Genomic DNA, 19,029 nt, shown 5'->3' on the forward strand with positions numbered 1-19,029 from the left:
GGGGCCAGCCTGTCTCATAGAAACTAAACCCTGAATAAATACTTTAAGACCAGCCCTGTATTTACTAATGTAATCTTTTTCTAATGAATGGGGCAATCTAATTGGCCTCTTCTCATTTTCTTTGGATGAATACAAGTTTGCCTCATTAGGCTTACTCCTTTCAAGCATAGTATGCCTCAGATCTTATCAGACAACACAAAACTGGGATTAAATAAGGCCACAAACAAGGCCATTCACATTATGTTCGGAGTAGAGGTGCACTTATTTCTACACTATGTTAGTTAGAATTTTTTTTAAAAGTCATAGATACTTTGCCAAGAAAATTTCCGTTGCTTTATTTTGCTTTTGTACAAAATGTACAAAAATATCTTTACATTATTAATTATCTTTACAAGTTATAGCAATTATATACTGTGTTGCAAACTAAAATCTGAAATGAAAAACAAACAAAAATGAGAACTGGTAAGTATGATATATTAACCAAAATGTCTGTTTAAAAGGTTGCTCATATTTATGGTACAACAGGGTGGGTTTGTTCTGGGGTTTAAGTGTAAAAAAAATATTGTGATGTGTTTGAAATTGTATTTCTAATTGAATGCATAATAAAAACACTTTGAAAGAAATAAATAGTAGGTTGTTCATCTGTTTTCAAATGTAAATAGCCACAAGAAATGTGGCACGTAAATCAGTAGAGGTCCCCCAGGTTTACTCCAGAAGGGACTTGTGAGGATAGCGTACATCCTTAGTGCTTGCTAAAGCTTTCTGAAGCGCTTAAACAGCGGGTGCACGTTTTTAGCTAGTGAAGCAGCTTTACTCCCACGGCTCTGATACTCCATGTAAACAGTGTCATCTGCCCCTGACATGGAGCTCATTGTTCCTGTCCGTCTTGAAATCTGGCAAATATGAAAATAGAAAAAAATGTAAGAAACAAACTAATTCAACACCATAACGCATGTTATTTATTTATTTATTTTACCTGTGGCCGACCGCCCACTTCTCCTGCTACCACTTCCTCCTCTGCATCCAGATCTGAAGCTGCCAGAACTTTCTGAAGGAGCTGGTACTGTTCCTCACGTGTAGAAAACATCAGGTCTTCCTCATCCATTCCGGCCAATTTCGTTATCACCTAAGACATTAATACAAGTTATGCCAGCTGTAATATATAAGCAGCAAGGGAAGGAAAAAAGTGATCTCATTACAACACACCTTAAAACTGTAGCCTTGGTCGACCAAGAACCTCTGTCTTTTTGTGGAGTACGCCATCTCCTGCGTGTCCTGGGACACCAGTGAGTAGAAGTAGGCATTGTACTCCTCAGCAACCATTCCTGGACAGATTAGAGGTAGCAACATGTCCCTACATGCTCATTTAATACTTATTTTTTAATGCTCATTAAATGCTGGTGGTATGCACTAGAGCTGATTCACCATGGCACCTGGTATTTCCAGTGGTGTCCCATCCAGATCAACACTGCTAAGCTTTGGAGATTAAACAAGGCAACCAACCTTTTTTCGCCCTCAGGACTCTGCCAAGCCTCTGGGCCTCCTGTCTTCGTGATCCACCATGAGATGAGATCTGAATAAGAACATTCGCCTCTGGAAGGTCAAATGAGGTATCTCCGACCTATGAGACAGTCATGTTGTAGAGCTTTAGTACTTTCATTTTACTGGCCTGTGGCAGACTTCAATGTGATACTATAAATACCAGATTTGTTATGTTAAATAAGTGTAAAATCCATAGACTATATACAATATAGATGTATATATACACAATCTATGGTAAAATCTAACTTTAACACTGTCACTTATATGACTTACATAGAATAATACAGAATAATACACTAGTCATCACTAATTTTCAAACATCAAAACCACTAGATAGCCTACATAGGTTTACCTTGGAGATAAAAATTGTGTTAATCTTTGGGTTGTGTTTAAAATTTTGAAGGATCTGCATTCTCTCCCCCTGAGACGTTGGACCATAGATGAAAGGCCTTTATAGAATCAAAATTATTAGCAATATTATTATTAGTAATAGCAGACACTTATTTAATCTCTATATAAGTGAACTTACTTGTTGAGACGGACTGCATATTCCTTCAAAGCAAAAACATTATCAGCAAAGACAATGATCTTATCATTACGTCTTTCATGGAATCGAATTAGAAACTGACAAGCTCGAAACTTGTTTGGATTCATTGTATAGAGAAGGATTCGCTTTTTGGTCTTGATAGCCACATACTCTCGGTAAAACTCTGGAGACATTGGACACCACACCTGGAAAAATACATAAGAAAAAGATACATTTATACATTCCTAAAATAATGTATGTTTTAGTGACTTCTGATCTAGTTAAATTAATTATTTGTATTTGTTGTTCAATTGCATAACTCACCTCTGCACACTGAACTTTGGCAATATACCCATTATTCTGTAACTCCATCCAGTTGGCCTCATAAAGTTTAGGTCCGATCAGGAAGTTGAGGTCAACAATCTTGTCATCTTCTCTGACTAATGTAGCTGTGAGTCCCAGTTTACAATGGGCCTGGACAATAGTCAGGACACGGCGAAACATCTTGGCTAAAAAAAACAACCACAAAAACAAAACAATTGGTAACTTAATATGCACACAAAATTTGATCTGATTTCTGGAGTTGTCATGTAAACAGTTATATTTGATATGAGTTATCAGATTTCTTTTTCATTGTTCAGACCTGTGCAGTTTTTGACAAGAAAAAACTAATGTTAAAAGTAAAGTGCTATTCAAAAAATCCATTAACTGATGCATGTCACCAGGTAGTTTTGATGATCAGATTTCTTGTATGTAAACACACACCAAATATTTTTCTCCTTATTATTCTGATTTATACTGGCCATGTAAAAGTACACACTGATATAATGGTTTATTTATTGACCTTATAAGCTTACCAGGGATAGTGTGCACCTCATCCAAGATCATGAGGCCCCACTCTTGAGTACGCATCCACTCCATGACTCTCTCAGCCTCCCATGAACGCTTTGTTGTATGTCCCAACATAGAATAAGTGCTGATAGCAATGGAGCAACCAATGGGTTTGTCTTTAGCATCCGAAGTGAAGCGACAGATTTGAGAGTCGTCAATGGTGGACCACATCTTGAACTGGGCTTTCCACTGCTCCACGGATACTGAGGAGTTACCCAAAACAAGACAGCGTTTCCGCACAGTGCATGCAGCTGTTACTCCCACCAGGGATTTACCAGCACCTGCAAGGAAATGAAATAGTTCAGTAACAGTCTATCAGACAGTCTATCGCAGAGGCAAATTATGTTTTTCATATTATATATGTTAACTAATACATAATTAAGAGTTGTTTAAGTAAAATAGTGGCAACAGCCACTCATCATTTATCACTCAGCAACCTATTACATGGCCCTTAAGATGTTGAGTCAGTTTATTTTTTACTTTTCTATTCAACTGTTAATTAATTTCTTCTGTTGACTCACCGCACGGAAGCACAATGACTCCTGAGCGTGCACGACCATTCCCAAACATCTTGCGCAGGCTTTTTTCTTGATAAGGCCTCAACACTGCAGTGGCCTTTAAGTCAATGTTTATGTCTGGATTGACTGAATCATTACGAAAGTCATACTCCGCTAGCAGGGGGTACTCCAAATTAATGCAACGCTTCTGAAGTTCCTCAATCATCTCCTAAAATCATAAAAAATATCAGCTGATATATTTTTTGGACTGATTTAGGTTCAACATTCTTCTTTGCTATAAGGTCCAACTAATCTAGTAACAGTCACAATAAAATACCTACATGTAAAAAGTAACACAAAAACATTATCCAACACATACTTGTCTAATTTCAAATGACACGGTTTGAGTCTCTTCTTCCTCCTCCTCATCTTTGTCCATTTGCTCATAGTAACTAAAAATGTCTTCTGGAACTTGCTCAGTTGAACCATCAGCAGCCTGTGATGTAGAGGCACCTCCTTTTTCCTGCATCTTTGTTATCTGAAATGCCAAAATGGATTGGATTTGTTGCCATTATTACAATCATTGGCTTGTGTATCTATTGCAACTACTAAAAATCTGATAACTAGAATAATCAGATAATAAGTCTAATTAATGTGTGCTCACATCCCAAACAGACATCTGATCATCCAAAACACCTGATGACATGTGTCAGTAAATTAATGGATTTTTAGAGTAACACAGATACAACAGTGCAATGAATTTCTAAATAACTAATGAGGTTGCCCTTTTTTGCACAATTTTCCTTTTCAGCAATTGGATTACTTACAAGTAACAGTCAATTTCAAATATCTGATACCTCCAGAGACCAAATCATGATAAAAATTCAAAGTAAACATAACCAGTGCCAGCAATGTGAATTAAATATCAATAAAGAGATCAAGTATACCGCTGATTTACTGTGGATGACTTCAGTAATAAGTTCAGTGTCCCCTCCATCTGTGTTTCGAAGTCGACACTCACGGACCACACTGTCCTGTAGCAAATGCTGGATCACATCAGGGAAGGCACTTTCAACAAAGTATCTACAATATATCAATATTTTAAAAGAGGAAGGCAAAAACATTAATAATTACAAGTTAATTACATTAAATTATGACTTACCTATTGTGCTTCAGAACCAGCTTGACTTTACCATAACTCACAGTGCAGAGCTATTAATAAAAGAAATGAGATAACCTTTTTAGTCTAGTGTTTGTTTAATTTTTTAAAATCACAATTTTTGAAGCCAAAAGAAAACAAAAATTGTTTAAACAGGCAATGTAACCTCATTCTGGGTCATAGGAACTCTTGAGATGGACCATGGACATTTGCCAGTATTTCCATAGGGACTTTTCATTAATTCATGTGTGGGCAAAGGGTAATTAAGTCAACAGTTTAAACATACAATATTAAAAATAGTATTTTTCAAAGTTTATAAAACGTAATTGCAAGCACTAATGAACTATAATAATAATAATAATAATAATACCAATACCAATAACAATAACAATAATAATAAAGGTTATATCAAAATGTATAATGTATGTATAAAAAGTGACATACTTTTATAAACTGTATTATTCCATCAGGGACAGAAGTCTTGCTGAGTTTTTGTAGATATTCCACAATGTCTGATGTCTGAAGGCCTACGCTGACAGCTGCGTACAGGGAGTAGGCAGTCAACTTGTACTCGTGGACATGGTTTGGCCGACACACGGGCTCTGCTATGGCCACCAAGAAATCCTGAGCATACTTATAGACGGGTGAGAAGGCTTCAAGAAAAATGTGTCCATCAGGAGCCTTGACAAAAGACAATGAGCGCAAATTACTTCCATCACATAACCCAAAAGGCACACACACAAGAACAGAGAATTAGTATGCAGACTCCATCTTGTGGCAAAACAGCATAATTGCAGGCATGGGTGATTTGGACTTTGGAGAGTAGTATGCACATTTAGGAAAGCAAGAACTGAGCCACCACCAGTGACTACACGTTAACATAAATTGTAGTCATACCACCCAAAGCGGTCGTGAGGAGTGGTCATTCTTCAAAGGCATATCAGTGCGGTAGTCTTTGGCTCCGTACTCGTCCACTTTAGTGCCCGATTCATCCACCTGTTTCCCAGCTGCAGCAGGTACAGCCTCCTTGGACTCACTACCCCCAAAATCATCTTCATCATCCTCTTCATCATACACACGCTTTTTGGACTTCTTGTCTACAAAAATAAACATCAGTTATGTTATTAGTTAACTAAACTAATGACACATATCAATAACATACTCTATGAAATTGTTGTAACATGTTGTCTACAGATTTCATTTAAAAGGTGCACTATGTAACTTTTCTATTGGAGGTTCCGACATCTGCTTGTTTCTAGTAAGATGGAATTTCTTTACTTTTGCTAATGGCACCGTACGGAATTAAACCCATCTATATATATCGAGACAAGCCAAGTTACAAGTCAAATCGGTGGAGAAGCGAGTGAGCTCACAGTAAGAATGCATGTTATTCCAAGGTATTTTTGAGCATTAAAAACACCTGTAACTGAACAATGCAAGGTGGAGTAGTTTAATGCCTCCCCTCATTTTATGCTTTTGGAATAATGACTGAGAAGTGAATAAAAACCCCACCGCTGCTACTATATAGGTTAGACGTTAAGCTAACAGCTAACAACAAGGATAAATAGCAACTTAACTTACCCCGATCACTTTTATCCTTTTTACCCATTCTAGTGCCTAGAGGGTAAGCTGATTTGATAAACTTAATGGGCCTGTTCGTTAAATTAAGCTACAACATCAGTGAAATAGAAACACGACTATGGATGAATAACATGATGAACAGCAACAGCACACAATGGGGAGACTGGGAAGACTTGCTCTCTGTTTCAATACAGCATCAAATTCCGGTTTAAGCCTTCAAAATAAAATTTGAATCTAAATAATCTTTGAGTTGAAAAGGGGGTCTCTATGTGTTAATTCAAAGACTCTTAAAAGTACTAAAGAGTTCACCAAGGTATATCACAGGGAATTAAAGTGCGCGGTTTTGGAATTCTTTTAGAAAGTCGTAATAACATTATCTTGACGAGTAGCGGAAATATCTTCTCTAACGTTTCTTAATCTGACAAAAAATTAGCCAATAGCAATGCAGGTGTACTATTTACATCCTAAGTGAAAGGTGGTCACAAGTTCTGAGCAATTTATGTGATATGTTTTTGTTTTACGTTTAATAAAGGGGAAAGCAATCTTATTTTGTTGAAAATATGTCGTCTAATGCTATCGGCCCAGCGTTGCCTCCCCATCTGAGGAAAGATAAAGACGAGAAGGACTCCAGTTCGGATGATGAACGTAAGTCTGTTGTTGTCTCTTTTTATTTTAAATTTGAATATCTTTTGATTCGTTTTTGTGTGTTATCATATCCACTGTAGTCGTCGGTCCTGCGTTGCCTCCCGGGTACAAACGAGGCGATCCGAGTTCTTCGGACGAAAGTGAAAACGATGTGTCGGTAAAAAGGGTCAAAACAAGCCACTCCACTGAAAATCAACAGTATGTGACGTATTACCACATAACAAAAGAGTTAGTTGAGTTAGGTCATGATTCAACAAACTGTGGATCACTGAAATTGATTGATCTAGGCTGTGAATTGTTTATTTTAGGCTGTGGTTTCGCTCACACTTAAAATCAGATTATTGTCAGATTTTTTGGAGTTATAAGATTTTTAAATTACATGTTAACAGCAAAATCATCTGGTTTATTTTTGGTCATGGCCCCACTGTTTACGCACATCAGATTTTTCAGTTTGTTTGTTATTTCTTTTATTTTAAAGATCCAGAGGTCAGAAAATAATTCAATTAAGGTGTGCATGTTAGACGTGATATATGCAATTGTTAGTATTTGTGCTTTTAGACAAAAAAAAGTGTTTTATATAGTCACTGTTTCAATATTTTCAGAGAAAATTCAAAGACTGAAGATGATTATGTCGATGACGATGGGTTCTTTGGACCAGCTCTTCCACCAGGATTCAAGAAACAGCAGAGCTCACCTGAAATGTAACAGACTTTATGCGACATGTACACATTTGAAGGTTGTTTGTCTGTTGAATTGTTAAAAATGGAAGCTGTAACTTCATATTGTCCCCTTAGGACCCTTGTAATAGGACCAGCCTTACCACCTGGTTTTCGTAGATGGTCTGGTGATGATGATGAGGTTGATGATGAAGATGTAGCAGGTTTTTCAGGACCAGCTCTGCCTCCTGGATACCAGCACCAGGCATACAGCAGTGAGGATGAGGATGCGATTGGACCTATGCCATCCAAAGGACCCATCAAAGACTCCATGGCTTTGGACATTGAACGAAGGGCACAAAGAATGAAAGATAAGCTGTTAGGAAATGTAAGACACTTGCAAATACCTCTAGATCAAAATAACCACTTAGTTTACTAAAGACAAAAAGAGACATAACATAAACATAAGCAAAATGTTTGTAGATTTTGCAGTTTATAAAATGTTTGTGACAAGACCTACACAAGACACTACATGTTTTGCAGTAATACAGTAGTACAGAAATAATAGATGCATGGTCACAATTTCTTTTTTCTGAATTTAAAGTTTATTCTTTAGTCTTTGATTTTTCTCCCACTATATAGCATGTCTTCTATCCAAATGTACATCAAGTTTAATGAATTGGTGAGTGAGTAAGAGTGGTGTAATTAATATGTACTAAACATAGAAAAGAATAGACCCTGAACATATTCATTCAATTTATTTAGTGCATTCATGATTGTTTGTATGTTTCAGGAGGCTCCAGTTATGCCCACACGGGAATCATGGATGACAGAACTCCCGCCTGAACTACAACATATCGGCCTTGGTGCTCGGACGTTCAAAAAAAGATCTGGTCCAGAGAAAAGTGACCGCTCAATTTGGACAGATACAGCTGCAGACCGAGAGCGCAAAGCCAGGGTCAGTGTGTTGTTGAAGACAGAGCTGTTTTATAATATTTTGTTGTACTAAGAAAGTTGTATTCTGAAACAAACAGGAGCATCTTGAAGCGAAAAACAAAGAAGAAAAGGGTAAAGATAGTGCCCCACAGCTCTCCAGAAAAGACATTGAGATGGCAGAGAAAGTATCCAAATATAATGTGAGTGATATGATCTTATTTTATCCAGTATATTATATGGGTTTAATGTAGTTACTGAGGACACTAAATTTGTCTACAGGAGTCCAAACGTGCTGAGTCTCTCATGAGTTTACACTCAAAGAAGATGAAGGAGAAGGCCAAAGAAAAGGTAGATCAGCCAGTGGAGAGGAGGCCATTTGATCGAGATGCAGACCTTCAAGTAAACCGCTTTGATGAAGCTCAGAAGCAAAGACTGCTGAAAAAATCTCAAGAACTTAACACACGCTTCTCCCACAGCAGGGACCGAATGTTTCTCTGAGGATTTATTTCTGTTTAGAAATCAATGAATCTCTTTATAATGACATAAACACCCTTAGCTGTTCCTTGTCAGTTTGTAATATACAAGTTGTTAATTTTGCTTTTACTTGAGCTAAAAACAAATAAAATGGCAAATGTTTAGTCTAAAAGTGCCACACGAAGGACCACATTTGTAATTAGGTAGTACTGAATAAAAACTGTATAATGTTGAAGATGTGTTATTTTAAATATCTAGTTTGTCTGAATAATTTTTCATTTTTGATCTTCCATCGTTTAACATAAAATGATATGAAATATAAATAAGATTTAAGTGTCTGACTTTTTTGTGTGTGAATGTAATTAGTTTTTAATGGAAATGTAATATCTCTTTTGGGCTTTTTCGGCAGCCGTAAACAAATTGCTCGATCGATTTGCGCATGCGCATATTTGATGTTCTTTCTAGCTGCAACATAATTTTTAACTATGTCAGAAAAGGGAGAAGTGGATTTAACTGGTGCCAAGCAAAACACTGGTGTATGGCTCGTAAAGGTCTGTGTTTGTTCATTTGTGATTTTGTATTAGCTATCTGAGGAACGTCGTCTAGCTCATATCGTCTAGTTAGCATTTACCGCTGCATGGAAACACTAGCCACGAGTCCGGCTCACTCATAGCAGTTTATGTACTGGCAATGTACTGTAAAAGTTAACAATTCTGTGAAATGTGTTTGTGCACTTTTTCACCCAGGTTCCAAAATATCTGTCCCAACAATGGACAAAAGCATCTGGCAGAGGCGAAGTTGGGAAGATCAAGATATGCAAGTATGCAATGAAACCTGTAAATAACTTATTGAGCTTGAAACATAATTGCAATATTTAGATTGTTGTCACTGTCATTTCTAGAAAAGGGAACATGGGGAAGCCTGAGGTAATTGTACCCCCATAATTTTATTCTGTAGTTGTGTAATTGTATGATGATGTGTTTTTAGATTCTGAAAAGAAAGTATAACATTGCATTATACATTGAACGTATAATGCAATTGTTTTTTGCTTACCATTCTTTTCCCCTTAGGTGACTTTCACATTAAATGAAGAGTTGACTGTAATTGAAGGTATAGACACGGTAGCAGCCCCACGAGAGCATCCTTTCACCATGCAGACCGTAGGAGGGCAGACCTTAGCAGTCTTCACAGAGACTTCAGCAGGTGGGTCTTTGGATGATTTCCTGTGTATGTGTGTGGAATTGTTGATGCTGTTATTCCAAGTTTGCCAATATGTCAATTGCTGTTGGTTGGTTCTATAAATCTTTTAATGTGCTTGCCATTTTGGCTTGCTCATAACCTACTCTTTTATAGATATTTAAAATGCAAAAATATTACAATTGTACATCAACAAAGAGCTCTTTATAAGCTATTTTATTTTTGCATTCAATTAAATGATGTTAATTCTGATCAACAGAACACATACTGTCAGGTGTTAACATTCCCAGCTATTTTGCTGCAAAGGCAAATTACTCCTGATGTTTCTTGCTGTGCTGTTAATTGAATGTGCAGCCATGAATCAAAAATATTGTCAGAAGTGTTACTTTATCTTATCAACACTTTGTCTCTGTCCCTGTACATGTTTGTGCAATGTTATGTTTGAATGGTGCTTATTTAAAGAAATTGTGTAGTTATCTGGAGGTGGCACCAGCTTGATTCCATGGAAATAGAAAGTTAAAATGATATTTCAGAACATTGTAGATAGGTGAGTTTTATGCCATACAATGACACATTATAGTCAAAGGAACAACATTTCCATGGAAACAAGCAGGAAGACTCCTGAGTAAGACAAACCTAATGTTTTTATATGTGCTTGGTTTTATTGGTGCATGAAAATGGGTTTGACTTAATAACTGGCCTTGATTGTTTTGGTGCTGGTTTGCTTGTGCTAATCGGCACAAATCGCAGCACTGTGTTGTGTAACTGTCTTGGACCTTTGCTGGACAATCAAGTTGTGCAATTTGGTGTTTTCTTTATCCATGTGATGGGAGTGATTGTCTCTTTTGTCTTGGTGTGAAGGCATGCTCGCTTTGCCCATGCTTATGTGCTCAATGCTTATCATGAATAAATGCGCTGATTATGTAGATACAGCGTGATTGATTCTGCTTTGAATTAAATCCTGGCAATCTTCCTCCATCCTTCATCCTTGTGTTGTCATTTTTACAATCCCTGCCTCCGTCCCTATAGGCCAGTCAGAGGAGAGATCTGATGGCAGCAGCCTAGGTTCGGGTACAGGTCCAGGTGAGTCCTCCGGTTATGAGACAGAGACGCATATTTGGAGTGTTTTTGTGGTGTGGTGCCTTCTCTTTGAAATATGTAAACAATTTATATGCTTGTTTGAATTTTAAGTTTTTATTGAAAATCACATGTAAAATTATGAATCTTGTCCAAAGTCGCTAAATATGTTTTGGTTGCCTTATCATATTTCTGTTTAATTTGATTTACTTGTTCATCCTACTTATGTCAGCAATGTGCCTCTAGTTGAATGCTTACCACAATTTTTCACAAGGCCTTTATACTCGAATAAGTCCTTGTCTTTCACAGATATTTTTATTTTATTTTATTTATTTATTTAAAAGGGACAATGCACATTAAAAACACCAGTAAAAATACACGCGTAAATGTGTCGAAGTTAGCTGCACAGCTAATTTTCATTCGCATTTATAATGGCCTTTTCATGGTTGTTTTTTTCAGAATTCATTTATAAAGAATGCTAAAGACAACTATACACGTGTGCACTGTGTAGTATTACCATGTGTTATAAAAATGCTTACCTGACCAGCTAGTCCCTTCTAGATTAAGTATGTGGTTTTGGCTGGCCAGGTAATTAATACACATGTCTTTCATTATATACAATATAATTTCTTGTCCTGGACCACTGAATAAGGTGCTTAAACTATAAGTGTATGTATTTACTTGTGCCGATTAAATTCCTTTTAATATGATCGTCATACACATTTCTCTTTGTAGATAAAATTGCCTTGGAGGGGATGGTAGTGCAGAGAGCTGAGTGCCGACCAGCTGTGAGTGAAAGTTACATGAGACTGAAAAGGTGTGTATTTTCAAGATCTGAGTAAAAACCTATGTATTTATCAAAAGCTATTAAGATTTTGTACATTTTACTTGAATAGGTTACAGATAGAAGAGTCATCAAAACCAGCCAGATTGTCACAGCGTTTGGAGAAAGCAGTCGCAACCAACTACAAGCCTGTGGCAAATCACGCTAACAATGTAAGAAAATTAATGCACAACCTATCCAAACTGTTGATGTATTATTAATTGAACATAATGTAATATTTTTAATTATGTTATTGTGTTGTCTGATTTTTTTTTCCTTAAAACTGGAATTATGTTTTTTGTAATAATTGAAATATAGTGTGAATCTGTTTTGCTACTGACTTATCTGTGGCATCTTGCAGCTTGAGTATGAGAGGCGAAAGAAAGAGGAAGGGAAAAGGGCGAGGGCAGACAAACAGCATGTGTTGGACATGTTGTTTTCTGCCTTTGAAAAGCACCAGTATTACAACATCAAAGATCTTGTGGATATCACAAAACAGCCTGTGGTAAGACCTTGAACAATAATTGGTTATGATCCTTAGAATATGCTATTACTGAGTTTTGTCAAATAAACCAAAACAGTGGGAGGGTTCACATTTGCAATGCTAATTTTAAACATGGCCGTCGGCACTAAATTAGATTGCTCTGTTTGCTAAATACTGAAAAGGCATTGGATGTGGCTCATTTAGGTTCAGTTAGCCATGAGTGATCTGATATGAAGACAGTATTAGATTACATAATATAAAATACACTCAGAGCATTTATCTATTTGTTCAAAGTTGACTAGAAGAGCTTGACAAGATTTTATGAATTTGAAAGTGATATGCCCCTTTTGACATTTTATTCTAGATTTACTTGAAGGAGATCCTGCGTGACATAGGCATCTACAATGTGAAGGGAACACACAAAAACACATGGGAGCTTAAACCGGAGTATCGACATTACCAAGTAGAGGAAAAGACTGATGAATAGATTGGGTGTTTTTTTTAATATGGTAGTAAAGAATGTTTATCATGTATGCAGTAACTTTTAGGTGTAACACAGCATTGAGACATAGTGTTAAGATTTGTTTTAATAAGTACAAGGTTTTAGTTCCAAAATATTTTTACTGTTATGTAGTAAAATTCTACATTATAATTTTCAGTTGTATTTCTAGTGCAAAACCTGTAATAAAATTGAAATTGTTTTGTTTTTAACTTTAGTACCTAAATGGGCATTATATATATATAAATTTATATAAAATATATATTTTTAAAGAAGACCCCCCCAGCTTAGGGAGTTTTGTGCTGGAGAGAATGCCAATAGCCAACAAGAAATATGGCATGACTAACAAGAGAACATTTCGAAAGAGTCATACATTTACACTAATACCAAAAAGCTACTGTACATTTAGTATTCCTTCAAAAAAAGTTGTTTTTTTACTACAAAAAACAGCCACAAATATTTTTATTGGATACTGTGCTCTGCCCAAGTTAACCTAAATGTTTGAATAGTTTACATTATTACATAAACGCATACATGGCACAAAAGGAGTAGGCTGAAGCAACTGCTTATGGACATAGACCCCCATGCACATGCCTTTTTAGTCATCACAGTAATTTCTGTGGTGATCAAATACAATTACTGCTGCGTTCTATAGTGTATATCATTTATCCATACTCTGGTACAATGATTCTCCACATACAAAATGCTGGGTCCAGGGATGGCGTTTTCTGGGGCAGTTATAAAATGACATCCTCAATCCATGTCACACCTTCATATTGGTGGAATCCACTGTAAGAAAGACAGCACATTTAATTTCAAGTAATGAAGTACAATCACAATCCTTATGTAGAAGCAGGTTCAAGTGTACTCCTCAATTCAATCTGTGCAGCCAGTCTAAGCAGCCAGGAAGCGCGAGGAATGTTTACTATAGCATCACTATGCAAACCCAAAAGCCAAGAAAGCCTGCTTTAGGTCTATCAGCGGATGCACAGACGTATTTTACAAAAAATATGCTCACCAGGCTTCTTGCAACACAGTCGTGAGTTTTTCCATGTAGCGCGTTCTCCATGGATACAAAGTCGCCCTAAAGAAATACAATCATTACATAGGTCATGTTATGCTACAAGAGGCATGGCAATTGTTCACTTTACATGTTCTCCCCTCTTCAATCCGCGTGGCCACTGAACTAGGCTAACAGAAAGCGCAGGGACTTTTCACTGTTGCATCTATAATTTTATACCCAGGATGTCCCACTACAGGGTGCCTAGGCTGTCAAAGATGCGAATTGTGGTACACATTTTTCAAGAGTAAACTTACAACTTCATGGAGCTGTGATACTCGTTGTCATAGCTCGTTCAGCTTCCCTGGGTGTTATTTTTTCCAGTCAAGTGGCTGCTGCTCCACGTTTTAGAGCAGCATCCAATTTTCACCCACCATGATCGTTGTACAGTTGCCCAAGTCTGTTCGCGTCGGCAAAAGAAACAATCAAGTTAATTAGCGCTTGATCTGTTGGCAAAAAAGGAAACAAAAAGTTCCAATGCGTATGACTAGTTACAGCCATGCTACCGTTAGCACTCGTTAGCAAGAAAAGCGCGTGGCACAAAAGCTCTTAATTTTCATGTCGTTTTGCATTGAGGAACCGTTTACAATACTGTGATGACGAGCATAAAATAGGGAAATACTTACCGAGGCATGACCATGGTTAATCTAGGTGAGACCCTTTGGCAATTATCAACATGTGGTGTTCAAGTGAAATAGAGAGCCTTAAACATGGACGTTGGCTTAAATACGCACTGGGCAAATGGTTATTGACTGCCCCCTATGTGTCAGTGAGTGAACATAATTATGGTGAAGGATTGTCTGTGGTTGACTGTAGTTTGTGCATGTGCAGTGGTAACCAAAGTTAATTGCTCAATGCACCATAGTCTCCTAAAATACTGCATTTCCTTGTGTGATTTGAATGCATCACTGGAGGAGATGACACTATTCAACTTGAATTGAACTGAAACCCTATTTTATATAAAGCGTGATTTACAGTACGATTAAATAAGAAAACTATTTAGGCGTTGAGAGTGGAGCTCACTCGTGTGGAACCATAATTACGCATGTGCGTAATGTGAGCGACACTCGTTCCCCTATCAGTCTGCGAAGTGACAGCGAGGAGGCAGCATTTCTTAATTGGACTCCTCGGTCGTGAGAGTTTCTTCATCAGCTTCCCGTGGATTTAGACTATGTGGAGACAAACAAGCTTCAAAGGAACCTAAGAAAAGGTAAGTACAATTACAGATGCCCACATTGCTTGCTGTGTGTGATCTTAGAAGATCATCTCAAATCTGTTGTCATAATACTAAGAATATGATGATATTTTTCTTGAAATAAACAACATTTGTAGTTTTCCATTTTGTAGGAATTATGTTCAGAGCTGTTTTTGGAAACAAGAAAGAGGGTAAAGGCAAAGATGGAGGGAAAAAGAATCAGAAGAATGCAGGTAAGCACATACTGGAGTACTGCCATTAAATCAAGTCAACCAAAATAATAAAGTCTATTTATGCCCCAGACTAAAAGTACCACACTTTGTCTACCATTTGCAATACAATATGCACTTACGTGTACTCTTATCTTCCGTGCTTCGAAAATCAATCCTTCTTTGTGCCCATTGTGTTGCATTGATCCAGGTTGTCTTCTCCTGGGTGCTTTTACAGAGCCAATTCAATTAGCCCAATTCATCAGTGTCTGTCCTTTATACAGTCCCACTGCTTTCATTTAAACTGTGTCAGAAATTGAGTTAGGGAAACATTCTGACCTACTAAGAATTACATCTTAAATTTTGTGCGAATAACAACCGGCTGTATACCTGAAGTCTAACTGCTGTTTTCAAGTAATAGATATAGCTATAAAACAGACCTTACATATTTGAATGTGTGTCTTGCATTACGACTTGCTGTTGGGAGGTGATTTTGTGCGTCGCAGTGAAGATATATGAACATAAGTGGAGCTCAGTATTACAGTGAACATGTTTGCCATTAATGTTTAATAAAGCACTGCCCTGGGAAGCCAGAATACAGAGAAGGCAGAAGAACTGCGCCAGTCTTATTAAATTAATATGGTTTGTTTACAATAGCCTACACAAGAGAATTGTGATCTTTTTGACCTAAAACCTCATCAAACACAACCACTCTTGCCTATATTGTACCTACCTGAATAGCATTTTTTTGTCTTTAAAATGTAAAAAGTGAACATAGAGTATTTTCATAACTTCTTAAATCCCCATTTAAATGTGTGCATGTGAATGGTCCTTAGCTATAATATTTTCTGTCAAACAGAATTATTTTATGCTCTCATGTCAAATAAAGCAAGCATGTCTTTATTTATTAAGAAGTATTCCCATGGAGGACACGCTTCCACAACTTTCCATTACCTCACTCATTAATATGCCACTAAGACGAGATATGCTTGCTCTGCCACTTCTCATAAAGAGACATGATTAATGTTGTTCCTTTGTGACTCGTTAATAGACAACAGCCTACTCAGGACCTAATCATGGTGATTAAACAAGTTTTAACAAAAATTTAATTTCAATGAAATTTTAATTTGGAAAAGGTCAATTCAGTAAAGCAGCATTGAATAAATTGTGTATTGGGATTCAGGCAAAAGGATTCCTCCTTTCAGTTTGTCCTCTGTTGTTAGCAAGAACATGTTTTAAATATAAATATATCTTTTGAGTGAGCAAATCAAGACTCATGTACTTGAAACCCAAGAAAATCATTACATCTATTCCTGCTGTGGCCATTATTATTATTATTTTTTATCAAAGATTGTTAATTATTAATTTGAATGAAATGAAAAACATTGATACACCTCAAATGAAGGTAAATAAAATGTCCAGTGTACATATTTTCATGGTGTTTTTTGGTGCAGGGGCAAAGACGCAAGCTCACAGCTCCACACACTGTAAAGAGCAGGACAGGAGCCAGAGAGGAAGAAAACTGTCCCGGTTGACCAAAGGTGTGTCCATTTCGCTCCCCTCCTCTCCTCTGTTTCCTCGACCGGCTGATTTGGCATTCTCCCAGTCCTTCATCCGATTCCCAGGTGGGCAGTAATAACAATACATACAAATATGATCTGGATATAATCATCATAAGCCATACACTCGGGAATATATTTAAAAATAGCACTGTGCTTTGATGGATTTTGCCTTTATTAGCTGAGATCGTCTGTGTGTTCAGCTGTTCCTACATGTGACAGCAAAGAAAAGAGCATACACAGACGGTGCCTCTAGGGCCCCAAAATGTGACAGATTGTCAAAGTAAATAATTGAGTGAGATAACTTCAGCCAAGAAAACACAATGAGCTGGGTCACTTCGACATCAACACATGGCCAAATTTAATTGTCTGACAAGGATTTCATATAGTTCACATGCCAACACAATCTCCTAATAACACTTTTGTATGAAAAATCTCCCAGTCCAAGCATCTAGGCATCCCACCTGGTACAACACATGGACAGAATGGCCAGGTTTTGAACCAGTGCCTTAGCTTGGCACTGTTTATTTACACAGTATTATCTGATTCCCTAGATTTTTATTGTTTCACTAATCATAAAGGCCCCAAAGAATAAACCAAGCCAACCTTTTTTGTGTGCCATTAAAAGCAGACCCTGCTATATGCAATAAGAACAATGCCTGTAACACAAATTGAATTGTAACTACCCTTACATCTTGTCTTCCTCTTTAAAGTCAAATTTTTATTTAGATGCATTGAGTCACTAATAATCTTAAAGTTTTGATAACACTCACAGTTATCTTCTGTTTTGTATAAATTACCTAACCTATTTTTCCTACCAAGGGTTGCATTACTTTGAAATATCGAAAGGTGGCAGTGTGGTGCAACTAGTACAGCCATTGAGAAAAGGATTGATTACGTTTCATTGCATGCAGCAGAGCTGTGTTGGTCCCTAAGTAAACCACACAGGCACGACAAGGAAATTTACAGCAACTAAAATCTGCTTTCACGGTCAGTATGTATCTGCTGGCCATGCAAATTGCATTGCTTTAGTGTCTGCACTCTAATGCGTGATTGAAAGTAGAAATAACCCTCAGTGGAAGTATACTAACACTTTCGGTTCACAAGCGTCTCATCCATCTGAGCATGTCTCTCAAAATCAACATACCATAAATTGAGACACACCCGCACATCAATATAATTGTGTCCCTGTTTTCAAACGTGTAAACATGAGCAGTCTTCATTTATTAAGGATAAACGCCCACAGTATATGGAGTGTTGCTGCGTTTGCACACAGGGCAGCCTCTTTGTACATAGAGCCTCATACTCCTGGGAAACAATTCAAATTCTGCACCACAGATCTCATCTGGATGAGCTTAATCTCTCCCTCACTTTCTTTCATATCCCTCCCTATATCTCGACCCTCTCCTCCCCCTCCCCTCACCCCTCCCATCACCACTCTGACTGCCCTGATCGCACGCTCCCTCCCACCTCCCTCTCTGCCTGCTCTCACTCCTCTCCGTGGCCGAAGCTCGCGTAAGGAAGCCAGAATATGCCGACAGCTCTTACAGCGCCTTGTGCCGTGGCAGAGCAGACCACAGAGGTGAGGACCGGTGTAGGAGGGTGTTGTCACGTCGGTGCTCAGGTGATGATTGACTACAATGAGTAACAATCTTGGAGGTACTGAGGGGACATGCTGTAAACTGTAAGCCACTGCATTTTTTTCAAGGCAGAAACTTCATTGTGTTGTCTGTGTCATCTTTTTGTTATCCCTTTGGTGTTTTTATTTATAGTTTATTCAGATACTTTACCTCCTGTGTTGTGCTGCTTCACTTAGATTAAACAAATAATGGGGTAAGTGTTTGCCTTCTTGTTAGGTTTGTGTGTGTGTTTGACCAGAGGGCTACCTGAAGGATAAGCAGATTTTATGAGACACATTCTATTCTGGTTGCCAGGCACCTCTCAGCTTCCCGTTTCCAGTAGCAACTGTGAGATGCTTTGATATATTTACCAACTGTCCACTACTATTGTAGTGGACAT

The 19,029-nt window shown here is 37.5% G+C and overlaps 4 protein-coding genes, 1 long non-coding RNA gene and 1 other non-coding gene across 7 annotated transcripts in view; 3 read left to right on the forward strand and 3 right to left on the reverse strand.

Annotated features, from left to right (window-relative positions):
- Positions 1–314: 314 nt before the first annotated feature.
- Positions 315–6,388, reverse strand: ercc3 (excision repair cross-complementation group 3). The gene is made up of 15 exons (XM_033986386.2): positions 6,197–6,388; positions 5,513–5,712; positions 5,060–5,296; positions 4,619–4,668; positions 4,404–4,539; positions 3,836–3,994; positions 3,481–3,685; positions 2,926–3,240; positions 2,393–2,577; positions 2,072–2,274; positions 1,895–1,991; positions 1,504–1,621; positions 1,207–1,325; positions 977–1,126; positions 315–893 (listed from the first exon to the last, which is right to left on the reverse strand). Exons 1-15 carry the CDS (start codon positions 6,222–6,224, stop codon positions 753–755), a joined length of 2,343 nt encoding a protein of 780 aa, XP_033842277.1. The 5' UTR covers positions 6,225–6,388; the 3' UTR covers positions 315–752.
- Positions 6,389–6,616: 228 nt separating this feature from the next.
- gpalpp1 (GPALPP motifs containing 1) lies at positions 6,617–9,223 on the forward strand. The gene is made up of 7 exons (XM_033983193.2): positions 6,617–6,841; positions 6,922–7,039; positions 7,444–7,542; positions 7,636–7,885; positions 8,291–8,455; positions 8,532–8,633; positions 8,713–9,223. The coding sequence occupies exons 1-7, from the start codon at positions 6,757–6,759 to the stop codon at positions 8,929–8,931; spliced, it is 1,038 nt and encodes a 345-aa protein (XP_033839084.1). The 5' UTR covers positions 6,617–6,756; the 3' UTR covers positions 8,932–9,223.
- Positions 9,224–9,318: 95 nt separating this feature from the next.
- Positions 9,319–19,029, forward strand: part of gtf2f2a (general transcription factor IIF, polypeptide 2a) — a 63,341-nt gene continuing 53,630 nt past the window's right edge. The window contains exons 1-9 of one of the 2 annotated variants that reach the window (XM_055231701.1): positions 9,319–9,458; positions 9,654–9,727; positions 9,809–9,833; positions 9,978–10,110; positions 11,134–11,187; positions 11,917–11,998; positions 12,078–12,177; positions 12,366–12,509; positions 12,853–12,980. In XM_055231701.1, coding sequence (XP_055087676.1) covers positions 9,393–9,458; positions 9,654–9,727; positions 9,809–9,833; positions 9,978–10,110; positions 11,134–11,187; positions 11,917–11,998; positions 12,078–12,177; positions 12,366–12,509; positions 12,853–12,975 — 801 coding nt within the window. In that variant the 5' untranslated portion in view covers positions 9,319–9,392 and the 3' untranslated portion in view covers positions 12,976–12,980. The remainder of the gene's footprint in view (positions 9,459–9,653; positions 9,728–9,808; positions 9,834–9,977; positions 10,111–11,133; positions 11,188–11,916; positions 11,999–12,077; positions 12,178–12,365; positions 12,510–12,852; positions 12,981–19,029) is intronic. The other variant, XM_055231705.1, reaches the window with a different exon arrangement.
- Positions 13,223–14,773, reverse strand: LOC117385888 (uncharacterized). The gene is made up of 4 exons (XR_004542616.2): positions 14,674–14,773; positions 14,305–14,447; positions 14,006–14,071; positions 13,223–13,776 (listed from the first exon to the last, which is right to left on the reverse strand). It is a non-coding gene; the product is annotated as an uncharacterized LOC117385888 (long non-coding RNA).
- On the reverse strand, positions 13,848–13,977 carry LOC117393943 (small nucleolar RNA SNORA31). The gene has a single exon (XR_004543321.1). It is a non-coding gene; the product is annotated as a small nucleolar RNA SNORA31 (small nucleolar RNA).
- The window catches only part of LOC117389695 (protein TANC1-like), a 99,612-nt gene continuing 95,982 nt past the window's right edge, over positions 15,400–19,029 (forward strand). Inside the window, exons 1-3 of the mRNA XM_033987414.2 lie at positions 15,400–15,475; positions 16,906–17,076; positions 18,521–18,592. Coding sequence (XP_033843305.1) covers positions 15,400–15,475; positions 16,906–17,076; positions 18,521–18,592 — 319 coding nt within the window. The remainder of the gene's footprint in view (positions 15,476–16,905; positions 17,077–18,520; positions 18,593–19,029) is intronic.

This window comes from Periophthalmus magnuspinnatus, chromosome 3, assembly GCF_009829125.3.
Source record: "Periophthalmus magnuspinnatus isolate fPerMag1 chromosome 3, fPerMag1.2.pri, whole genome shotgun sequence".
Taxonomy (NCBI): Eukaryota; Metazoa; Chordata; class Actinopteri; order Gobiiformes; family Gobiidae; genus Periophthalmus; species Periophthalmus magnuspinnatus.